The sequence below is a fragment of the Notolepis coatsorum genome (assembly GCF_963971535.1).
Source record: "Notolepis coatsorum genome assembly, chromosome: 20".
In the NCBI taxonomy this organism is placed as follows: domain Eukaryota; kingdom Metazoa; phylum Chordata; class Actinopteri; order Aulopiformes; family Paralepididae; genus Notolepis; species Notolepis coatsorum.
The window spans coordinates 26,728,415-26,741,106 of record NC_140184.1 but is presented as its reverse complement, the minus strand read 5'-3'; the positions used below and the strand labels follow the sequence as shown (position 1 = coordinate 26,741,106).

Genomic DNA, 12,692 nt, shown 5'->3' with positions numbered 1-12,692 from the left:
CCTTGTGCTCCAGTAATAACACATTTAATAGTAAGTGTATATAGCTGACATTACCCAGATGGGTAGACTTTGCCTGGTCGTGTGAGTGTAGATATCTCTCTGAGTGCCCTTCTAGTTTCTCCTGTAATTACTGGGTATAGTTGGACTGCTAGAGGGTTAGCTGATCCCTGATCAGGGCCTATAACGAGCCAAGAGGCAGCCCAGTCAGAGAGGAATATGGCCACAGATAACCATCACCTTACACACACACACACACGCACACACACGCACACGCACACACACACACAATATTGAGAGATGGCTAGATTGCTCATCCAAGCAAGATGTGAGACATTGCTTTCTTGAGACATAAATTACTCATGCAACACTCTTGCAACAAGGATAGCATGGAGCGAAGTTTCACGTTTCATTCCATTGTGTTTCCTGTGGTCCTGTGCAGAAGTCTCTGGAGGATGAAGAGTTGGGTCCCAAGAGAATCTCAGCTCTAGAGAAGGAAGCAGAGGAGTGGAGGAGGAGAGCGGAGGATGCCGTCTCCTCCATTCAGGATATCACTGTCAGCTACTTCATACAGACATCAAAGGCTCTGGCTGGTACTGTGTGTGGGAGTGGGGGTGGGGGTGGGGGTGGGTGTGTGTGTGTGGAGGGGGGGGGCTGGTTGGTTGGTGCGCGCGCATTGTGTGTATATCTGACTTAAATCAGTGTTGTACAGAGACACAGATGTTGCAGGAATTGGATTCACATTTGTATGTAATACCGTGTTAGGTTTCTGTAATATTGATAATGAATAATGCCAATGAGGGTGTGTAAACGTTTGTTGTTTGCTTGTCCAGGTACGGTAAAGCAGATGGAGGAGGACAAGTGTCGCTTTGGGACAGCTGCCTGGGCGTCTGCTGCTCCCCGGCTGGAGAAAGTGCGCTTCCTGCTCGCCAAAGAGACGCTGCAACACATGAGGGCCACGGAGATGTGTCTCAGCCGCAAGAAAGTGGGCATCAGAGAGAAGGTGCCTCGTTGTGTTTTCATTAACGCATACCATGCGGTGGCACGACAGTAAGGTTGGGCATCGTTTGGATTTGAACGATTCCGGTCCCGATTCCGATTCTCCATTTTGATTCCTGTTCCTGATTCTTTGAGGTGCAGGTCAAAACAGGTCACAGCTTATTTCGCAGGAGATTTTTTATTTATTTTTTTAATCTAAAAACATTTTCATATTATTCACATTGTCAGTTGACTTGAAACAGTTTAATTTGGTTGCTATACTGTAACTAGGGTATTAATTAACAAAGTAAAACATTTTTTTAATTTTTTTTATTTTAAGAATCGAAATTAAGAATCGAAATGCGAATATGTTCCAGAACCGGAAGTTAGGAACCGGTTCCTATTAGAACTGGTTCTCGGTGCCCAACCCTACACGACAGTATTGCCGGGGATCCCCGATTTAGATATTTCTGTCAGCAGATTCCAAGTTGGCATATCTGCCTCTCGCATGTCGTTCATTTGGCATGTCATTCAGGCCTGATTGAGCTCTAACACAGGCTTTGTGCTGGTTATCTACACCAGAGAGGTATTGTATGGCACAGTGCCTGCCTGCTCTAGAGCAGTGGTTCTGGGGGGTGGCAACAGGATTTAGGTGGATATTGTGAAGATACAGTATACAAACGCATCATCATGTTTCTAATGTTGTTCATTGACTACAGCTCAGCGTTCAACTCCATAGTCCCCACTAGACTGGTGGACAAGCTGATCGAGCTGGGTCTGAGCTCCGCCCTGAGCGCCTGGGTACTGGACTTTCTGAGTGAAAGACCCCAGGCGGTCAGGGTGGGGGGTCAGACCTCCAACACCATCACCCTGAGCATCGGGTCCCCCCAGGGCTGTGTTCTGAGCCCCCTGCTCTACTCACTCTACACACACGATTGTGTGGCCAAGTTCAGCTCCAACTCCATAGTGAAGTTTGCAGACGACACAGTGGTGGTGGGGCTGATCTCGGACAACGACGAGAAGGCCTACCAGGAGGAGGTTGAGGTACTGGAACGCTGGTGCCAGGACAACAGCCTGCTCCTGAACATTGGTAAAACCAAGAAGCTGATCGTGGATTATAGGAGAGGACAGCAGGAGACACACACACCACTGATGATAAACGGGGCTACCGTGGACAGGGTGAGCAGCTTTAAGTACCTGGGGGTCCACATCTCAGAGGATCTGACATGGTCAACACACATAGACACAGTCGTAAAAAAGGCGAAGCAGCGCCTCTACCACCTGAGACAGTTAAGGAAGTTCAGAGTATCGGGGAAGATACTCCAGTCCTTCTACTCCGGAGCTGTAGAGAGCATCTTGACTGGAAACATCACTGCCTGGTATGGTAACAGCACGGCACAGGACAAGAAGGCCCTACAGAGAGTGGTGCGCTCAGCCGAGCGTACCACGGGTATTGCACTACCCCCCCTGCAGGTTCTATACAACAAGAGGTGCAAATCCAGAGCCTGCAGAATAATGAAAGACCCCCACCACCCCAATAACAGCCTGTTCCAGCTGCTGAGGTCAGGCAGACGCCTGCGAACCCCAGCTACTAGGACAGAGAGGCTTCGGCTCAGCTTCTTCCCCCAGGCCATCAGAGCCTTGAACAATGAACACTGAGTGCCACAGAACACTGATCTATCCACACACAAGCACACATGAGCACACACACGACACGCACGCTGTGCACGCTCACACACTAGCAGCCACTTTAACACTTTAACATGAGCAGACACACACTCATGCCGCACACGCCCACACTTATGGCCAAAAAGGAAAGGTCACTTTAAATTAGTATAACAACAGTAACAGTGTATTGCACTACCTAAGCTACCTAAGCTACCTAGCTTGTCCTATATGCCCTGTAAATAACTATGTACAGATACCATGTTACCTGTTACCTGTTACCTGTTTATTGCACAATGTTGTTTTTTATTGGATTCTATTACATGTTGTACCACTGTATTGCACATCGTTGCGGGCAAGACCACCCGCATTTCATTGTATACTTGTATGCCGTGACAAATAAAACTCTTGATTTGACTTGATCTTTGGTACAGATGCTTTTTTTCTCACGTGAAATTAGGAATATTTGACATTCCTCCAAATATGTATCAAGGGAAATAGCCAGAAAAGGGAAACTAATTATCATTCTTGGTGTGAAAATTGCCCATAGTGGGGGTTGAGGAAAGTTTTTAAAAGGAGCCAAAACCATGAACTGTAGAAATTCAAATGAGTCAAATTGTATAAAAAAGAACACCCCCATTAACACACCATTACAGCATTCTTCTGTATTTAGGGGTCACTCATCAAAAACATGTTGAGAACTACTACCTTTTATTTGGTATTCCAGACTGATCAGAATCTCTAGTTGCATAGATTGCTTCTGATTCCTTCAAAATCACAAAAACTCTAAATATTAAATGTCCATAACCCCAGTGTTATCCGCTTTAGGGTCATGATTTCTGCTTGCAGTCGTCCAACCACAGCATTAATAAACCTTGACAGAAACAGCTGGGTATAAATGTGCGTCATGAGATCATACACTTACACACATTTTATGCATAAGTACTGGAGCTAGAATTACTCAGTGGCGTGTGTATGTGTGTGTGTGTGCGCGTGTGTGTGTGTGGGGACATCACAGAGGGGGAATGTGAAGGCCTACACAGAATGTGTGGATGGAAATTACTAGAATTAGCCACAAATATTATAGCATTATAAAGATTTTTTTTTTATCCACTTTTTCTCCCATTTTCTATATTTTCTCCCATCCCAATTTCGTATCATCCAATTCAACCCTCCCCTGTCACGAACGCTGTTTCTTGCCTCCCACAAGCCGGCTGCAATGTGGACTAAGTCATACATCGCACAAGTCCCCTCCGGTACTTGAGGTAACAGCAGTCGCATCTTTTCACCTGCGCAGCTCGATCTCTCAGTGGCGAGGAGTAACGCGTGGGAGGCTCACGCTGCCCCCGACACTTCCTGATTCTACTGCGCAGGCGCACCAACCGACCTGTAGGAGTCGCTGTCCACAACGCCCGATCCCCACCCATCAGTTTCCCACCCCCTAATACGGCCAATGTGTATTAGTATGAACGACCAGCTAAACTGAAAGCAATGTGGAGCGCTGGGCTCGAACAGGCGAGCCCAGCGTCTCCGCATTCGTGGCGAGCGCCTTGCCCACTACGCCACGTAGCCGCCCAGCATTATAAAGAACATTATATCTTATTTTTCTTAGGCGAGTGGGCAGATCACTGCACTCCCCTTAATATGTTTTCTTTATTAGGACGGAAGGCTGAGAGGAGACAGAGTAGGGGAGACACAGGAGAGAAGGTTGTTTATTGAGATAATAGGGAGGCTGAGAGGGAGACAGAGTAGGGCAGACACAGGGGAGAAGGTTCTTTATTGAGATAATAGGGAGGCTGAGAGGGAGACAGAGTAGGGCAGACACAGGGGAGAAGGTTCTTTATTGAGATAATAGGGAGGCTGAGAGGGAGACAGAGTAGGGCAGACACAGGGGAGAAGGTTCTTTATTGAGATAATAGGGAGGCTGAGAGGGAGACTGTGTAGGGCAGACACAGGGGAGAAGGTTCTTTATTGAGATAATAGGAAGGCTGAGAGGGAGACTGTGTAGGGCAAACACAAGAGAGAAGGTTCTTTATTGAGATAATAGGAATGCTGAGAGGGAGACAGCGTAGGGCAGACACAGGGGAGAAGGTTCTTCTCTCTTGTGTGGTCATTATTTCTAACCAGTTCTTTGTGTCTGGCTCATATACTGTATCCCTGTTGTTTGTACTTGATACAATCCCAGACAGTTTTCAGGGTACTAACTTTGCACTCTTACTTTCTCCATTGTGGGGTTAGATGGGAGGACTGTCTGGCAAGGATCAGGGCTGTGTCTCTACCACTGGATCTGGTGGAGGCCAGCAGCCGGAGAGCGTGGATCAGCTGGAGCTGCAGTTCTACGACACCCAGCTGGAACTCTATGACACCAAGTTCGAGGTCCTGAGGAACGAGGAGCAGCTTCTGGTGACTCAGATAGACACTGTGCGCAGGCAGCTCAAAGGTACATCTCTGTCACATTAGAGAGCGGGCATTCTGTCTGAGAAGAAAGAGTATTTCTTTATTCAAACAGTAGGAAAGTACAGTGGAGATACACAGGAGAGAAGGCTCTGGCGGGATTCAACCTCAGGCCAGCGGGGTTGGGGGGGGGGGGGGTACCAGTGGCCCCGGAGGTGGGGGACATGACCACTATCTACCATGATCTCTTTAAATCACCTTTAAATGTAGTGAATTAGATGTAGCTGTTATTGCACAATGAGGAGCAATATGGTGCAGGAATTAATATTGGACAGTGGGACTGTTCTGAAGAGGGGATTTAACATGATGTCTCTCCCATCTGATTAACATAAGCCATGCTGTAGAGAATAACTAGGTTATTCCAACAAATGGGCAGAGTGAGTTCTGGCAGGAAACTCCTTCATTCACACTCAATCGTCCCACCTACAAGGGCTGTGTATCAGCACCGATAACCTTTTTCCATTCACACATCCACTGAAACAAAACATCGATTTAAAATATCGATCTTGGGATTTTAAGAATCGATTTGATTTGATTGGAGTGATATTATTTGATCTTTGTATATTATTTCCCAGGCCTACCACCTAAACTGATTTGGCTGTCCATTTTAAGACCTCCCCATCCACACACACACACCACACACACTCTGTGTGCTGATGATGTGCCCCTGCTTTGCTGCTGCTACCGGCAAGTAAGGTGTCCCCACCTTTCACCACCCCAGCCTCCACCTGCTTTGGTTCTACACTATAGGGAGGTGTAATCTGACGTCACTTTAGTTTCCCGCACGGTCCACCGGTATAGGGATTTATCATTGGGGAAAATGTATTATCGGCTATTGTAATAATTCTGCCTCATGAACATTGGCAAGCTTTCCATTTTTGCACAAAATGAGTTCCCTTCTATCACTAACATTAGCATTTTTGGTTGAAATAAAATTATGCGTAATTATTTTAAGATTAATTGCGAATTGTTTCATGTTGAGCTATAGATTGTGAATTAATACACACAGAAAGGTACACCATGCCAATGTTCATGCTTTATTTGTTTTAAACGAGACAATTTAGAAATGTGTCCATTGGAAATACATTGCAATTTCAAGCGAGGTGGACCGGCCAGAAATTCTGCTATTACAATAAATGGCTAATCTAATGACAGGAGTGATTCCTGACAGAATTGCAATCATGTTAGAATGACCTCTTGCTGCCTGCTGTCAAACACCCAAGTAGCTGTCATTGGAAGCTTAGAAAGCAAGGCAGATGGGCATCTTGGTGACTCACCAATCAGCCCCCTGGGTTCCAATCTGACCTGAGACCTTTGCTGCATGTCATCGCCTACTATTTCCTTTCCATTTTCCTGTCATCCTCTACCGCGCTGTACAATAAAGTAGAATGTCCTTTAAGACCAAACAAAGCAAGGCGGGGTGGGAGAGCCAAGTTGTCTCAGATTGTGAACATGTCAAGAGGACAGTGTTGCTTCTGTAAAGGAAGCCTTGGCCTCTCACTGACTGACGTCTTCAGCTGTAACACTATTTAAAATAACATTACAAAGCATCTTTACTTTTAGGAAATATTTTATGCATGCTCCCTAATTACCGCTCCTGGGATGTTCACTTCCAAGCTGTGTGCACGTATGTGCTATTCCGTGCACGGCTGTGTGTGTGTGAACCCCAGCCTCGGCTGCGCTCGGAGCACTTGGCTTCAGATTTATTTTTAAAACATAAAAAGGAAGTAGGGCTCTGTGGAGGAAATTAGCCGGAGCCAAGGATATACTCAGTCAAATAGACTTGGTTAATACAGATTTATTAACCCAAACAGATGTATCGAAATACAAGTTAGTCAAGAGTCATGCTGGATGACTCCACGCAGATACAGACCTCGAATCCCCAATAGAGCTCCTAGAATCATGTTATCTGTAGACCTTTATGCCTGGGTATGGGGGTGTGGTCAGGTGACCAGGTAGGAAAGAGATGGGAGAATTATGGGGGCGGGGAGGGGCTGGAGATGGGTGAAGGAGGGAGGAGGGATGTCGAGGTGAGCTAGGAATTGGGGAAAGAGGGGGAGACACAAATTGGTATTCGATATACAATGGAAAGGGTGGGGGAGGTGTTAAGACGGCACCCGCAGGTCCTATATTACCTGCTGCTCATTAAAGGAAGAAGGACAGAGACATGTTCCTGTGAGTGCAGCCGTTCAGAATGGGCCAGTTGCTTGGCTCCCGCCGGTATTGCTGCTTGCAGCATTAATATGAGATAAGATATTCCTTTATCGATCTCCTTAGGAAAATTCGGGGGGCGTCATAGCAGTAGGGGTGGGGGGAGGGGAGGTACAGGTATGGGCAGGGTAATAGAAGAAATACCTAAATATAGGCAATACGATTTAATCTGAATATAAAGTACAATACATTTTAAACAGTATAAACAAATGTGCAGATGGGGGTCTGTATGCCATAATTGGTCATAATATATGTTACAATAAATATAGGCAATACATTTTCTTTTTCTGATTATTATACTATGAGTAAAATTAAGTGGTATACACAAGGTGCAAATGAGGGTCTATAATTGTAATCCGTGCAGGTTTTAGTGGCTAAGAGTCAGACACACTTAATGGTTAAGGGTCAGACATAATAGTTCTCAAGTTGCTTGCAGCATTGTGGAGACCCACGGTATGGCTACTTGCAACGTTCTCCTGAACCGCTAATCTGATCGACTTCACACTCGACACTGCACTCCCTCGGGTCCTCGGCAATACAACGGCCAAACATAAATGTAAAGTTTGTTGTTATAGTGCCACCATCTTCGACACTGGACCTCCCTAGGTCCTCGGCAATACACCTGCCAAGCGGATGAACGGTTCTCGAGATATGCAAAGGACAGACAGACACACGCACTATAGCACCGCCATCTGGCCAAATGGCACCAAATTCGACACCGGGCCCCCCTCCCCTGGGTCCTCGGCAATACACCCATGGAGCATGAAGCTGATTGGAAGAACGGTTCTCAAGATATGTGAAGGACAGACAGACAGGCACAGACACACGCAGGCAGAGATTCCTCCCTTTACAGTTAGATGAAGGCAGAGGATCACATTCAACACAGGGGATGCTGTTACTGGTATTGGATATCGGGCCAAATATAACGTAATATGTATATATCGGTAGAGCTTCCGCTATGCTGTAAGTAAATCTGAAACCAAGCGTATAACATGTCAGAAATCAAAGCAGAGACACTTGCTTTTCTGCATCTGTGACACGTAGAAGCATTTCAGATCTCTGGAGTTGATAATGGATTATATCTCAAGCGTTTTTTGTCCAATGGCCCCAAACGAATGGTCTCAGTCTGCCATAATGGATCAGATCAGTACTCCGTATCAGCCCATATTTAAAGGTACCATCCACTCATCAATTAGCTGGCTTTCACTGCACATGACTTCAGTGTCCTCCATGCTTATGTCCATCTTCGTTATTGTTCATTTGTGCATGCGGGTCAGTTCAGGAGTGGGACCAGTTCACACTGGAATCTGATATTGACCACATAAAAAAAAAAAAAAAAATGAACAGCCAAACAAAACATCTGATCTGAGCAATAAATCAGAATTGAGCACTAGGCTGCAGAGAGACAAAAGACAATATGGTTGTATGAGGCTGTATTGACCATATTCACACAGCAGACATTTTTCTCTTATGTCATGCTCATGGTGGGATTCCTTTTCACCCTGTTCCCACCCACGAGAACGCATGACATAAGAGCAAAATGGCTGCCATGTGAATATTGTCCATTGGCCAGGATTTCTCCATTTCCGGAGATAGCTTTTGGAAGGTATAAAATAAGGGATATAACACATAATTTTGACATTTAGTTGGAAGCTTGAAGTTTGAAAGACTGCATAGGTTGGGGAGGGAGAAACTTGGCTCAGGAGGTAGAGCAGTCGTCTGGCAATCCGGAGGTTCCCGGTTCGATTCCCGCTCCTCCTGGGCAGCGTGTCGATGTGTCCTTGAGCAAGACACTTAACCCCTAATTGCTCCCGATGAGCAGCTTGGCACCTTGCATGGTTGCCTCCGCCCTCGGTGTGTGAATGGGTAATATGTAAGTAACAAATTGTAAAGCGCTTTGGATAAAAGCGCTATATAAAAAAGCAGCTGTAACTGAGGGGTACAATTCCCTGACTGTATTGTTAGATATGATATTTAATACCACTACCTCATGTACTTTAACTTCTGGCCATCCAGTACAAGATATAAGTATGATGAACACTTTCCCACCTGATGAAACGAATCCACACAAATGTACCAAATCGAAGGTTTAATACAGCAAAGGGTGTATACAACAATCACTTAATTACATTTATGATTTGAAATATGAAATATGCACTTTTATGGCAAATGAGTATTCATAGGTAAATCAACATTGAATGTCCAATCTCTGGTTACGCAGGGAGTAAGTATACAACCTGGAATATTTAGGAAACGATAGCGATGGTACTTAAATGATTATAGCTGGATACACTAAGGGGGGGGGGGGTCCCGCTGGTTGTAAGACAGTAGGAGGGGGGGGTTAGAGAAGCCGCTGGCGGTATCCCATCTGGCCGACGGTGTCTTGGGAGAATCCAAAGTCTTGGACACGGTGCCCACAGAACCTCGGACCGCAGACGAATACAGCTGGACCCTCTGTGGACGGTAGCTGCCGGTCCACAACGGAGAGACGTGAGGCGACCTCACTGGTGTAGAGCGCCGTCTCACCTGGAGTCCTCTCCGGGGGGTAGTTCCAACACTCCGCAGTGTTGGCCTTTATCCATGGAATAATCAAAGCACACAAAGCATAATCCAAGCCGTGGAAGGCTCGCCGTCGTCCGGGTAGAGTAATCCAATATACAGGTCCAGTCGCTCTTGGCCCGGAGCTCCTCGGATGCAAGCACCACTAGGGGTCTGCTCAGCCTGGTTAAGCGTCCAGATAACGTCAGGAACGATGGGGGTACTGATAACTTTAGAACTCTAACCGAACGATGCACCATACATAAATAGACTATTATTAGCTTAATAGAATACGTCCAACTCGACGGTATAGTGCCAAACTATGACTATTCAACTATTAATCTACACGATATCTCAATGCCTATTCTGGGCCAAGTAGGCCTTACTACACCGCACGTGCGTCGTGGGGAGGCTTTGCGTCTGTCACTCTGTTGGAGGGTAAAGAACTGGACTAAAGGAAAGTTCTACTTTACTTGCGCCATATATATATGCGCTATGAACAAATAGTACCATTCGTATTTCGCCCGACATATTCCTGCGCGGAACCGGGGCTTGCCACGACATGTTAGGCGGCACGATTGAACTTGGACCTAGGGGTATGGCAACCTGGCGCCAGGTTCTCGTCCAATGGTAGAATGAAACTATTATGGGCTGTTTAGTAGACTAAAGGGATATTCAGTGCATATTGTACAAGGAATATACAGGGGATATCAAACGATATACAAATACAATTAAATATATATATATAAATAAATATACATATTCGGTTTAATCTGATCCTTCACAACAGCCGCCCCCTAATTAGTCCCACCTAATTAGCTAAGCAGAGACAGATTAACCGCACTGTCTACCACTCAAGGGTCAGTCAACTCACAAAGTCATGGGGTCATGGTCATCATCGATAGTATCTGGGAGTCGGGGCAGTTCTATGAGCCTCGCCACGGGACGTGTGTAAGTGCGCCCTTGGACGAGTACTTCAGCTGCTCGGACCTTGCCATCGGCACCGGTGATCACTTTGCTTACGCGGCCAGCCGGCCACATAGCTCTGGGTAGTGACTGGTCAATAATCATGACGACTGTTCCTTCTGTCAAATTGTCTCTCTCTTTTACCCACTTCTGGCGGGTCTGTAGAGACGGTAGGTAGTGAAGTAGGAAGCTGCTCCAAAACTTGTCAGCTAGTACTTGGCTGTACCTCCACATTCTTCGGCCGTTCGCTTCTTCAGGCCTGTACATTGTCTGGGGTAGCGCGGGGTCCAGCCGCCCCATTAGGAGTGTGTTGGGGGTGACTGGGTCGACATCTGCTACATCACTGGAGACGTATTTCTTTATGATCAGCTCTGTGACCTTGTGTCGGCTGTTCAAGACGATCGCGTACTTAATATCATCCGGTAGATCGGGGGCTCTCCGCAGGCGACCACCCACTCTGATGAGATTATGGGCGTCACTCTCTGGTGCCAGGTGGAGCAGTCTGCTGTCTGATGGGACGGGGTTTCCTCCCTGTAGACAGTCTAGCTCATCGGGGAACGAGTCTCTCTGGGCTCGTTGTAGTAGAAGAAGTTCTGCTTCTTCGTAGTCAGCTGCTGACATGTCAGTGGTGGACTGAATCTCTGGGTGGTGCCGCAGGAATGTTCTTTGCTGCGCACTCTCTAGGGTAATGCAGTCATCTATGTTGGGGTCTGTGGAGGCGACAGTGCTCAGTCCACAGAACATAGGTTTCTTGTTCTCAGCCTCCTCGTTACTTGCTTCCCGCGGGGTGGGCGTAGGCCAATCTCCTTCCGGGAGCTTGAGGAATTCTGGTCCGTCACTGTAGATGTTGCGACGGGTTAGGTCATCCAGAGACATTCCCCGGGTGATGACGTCAGCTGGGTTGTGTTTGGTGTCCACATACCTCCAGCTCGCTTCTTCTGTTAACTCTTGAATCTCGGTGACTCTGACTCCCACGAAGACTTTGTATCTGCATGAATCAGACTTGATCCATGTGAGTACTGTCGTGGAATCTGACCACAAGATTGTTCTGTGCACCGGAATGGTGAGTTCACGTTGGATTAACGTAGCTAGATGCGCTCCTGCGAGGGCTGCGCAGAGCTCTAGACGTGGGATAGATTGTTGCTTACGTGGGGCTATTCTTGAGCGGGCCAGGATGAAAGCAGTGTGTATCTTTCCTCCCTTCTCTTGGGCACGCAAGTAGGCCACCGATCCGTAGGCTACTTCGGAGGCGTCGCTGAAGACCTGTAGCTCAATCTCGCATGTCTCTGGCCTCACTGTGGATGGGAAGTAGCTGCGGCGTATATTGACACCTGGGAGTGAGCGGAGTTCCGTCTCCCACTCTCTCCATGTTGAGGCAAGGTGTGCGGGTATTGGGTCGTCCCAGCCCTGGTCCTTGTCCCATAGTGCTCGTACAATCATCTTTGCCCTGGTGGTGTAAGGTAGAATACATCCCAACGGGTCATATTGTCTGGCGAGTGTTCTGTACACACTCCGTCTGGTGGTCGGTATCGCCGCCGACCTTCCCTGCTCTGGAGCCAAGGGTTTGTGTCTATAGTGGAGCGAGTCTGTTTTGAAGCGCCAGACTAGTCCTAGTGTCATTTCTTGGGCTTCTCCCGGGATTGTCGCCATCCAGGTCTTGCTGCTGGCAGCCTTGTCCGCGGAGGAGAGGCTGCGCAATACGTGCGGGTCACTGCTGGCCCACTGCCTGAGATCAAAGCCGCCTTTGATCAGGGAGGCGCGTAACTTGATTAGGAGAGCTTCGGCTTCTTCTTGAGTCGAAACGCTTTGTAAACAGTTGTCCACGTAGAAACTGTTCTTCACACTGTGTTGGACCTCTTCATCTGCTGCTGGGTCCTCTGTGA

General features: G+C 47.2%; 1 protein-coding gene across 1 annotated transcript in view; it reads left to right on the top strand.

Annotated features, from left to right (window-relative positions):
* The window catches only part of whamm (WASP homolog associated with actin, golgi membranes and microtubules), a 55,320-nt gene that overhangs the window by 5,813 nt on the left and 36,815 nt on the right, over positions 1-12,692 (top strand). Inside the window, exons 3-5 of the mRNA XM_084337210.1 lie at positions 440-590; positions 831-1,000; positions 4,879-5,080. Coding sequence (XP_084193336.1) covers positions 440-590; positions 831-1,000; positions 4,879-5,080 — 523 coding nt within the window. The remainder of the gene's footprint in view (positions 1-439; positions 591-830; positions 1,001-4,878; positions 5,081-12,692) is intronic.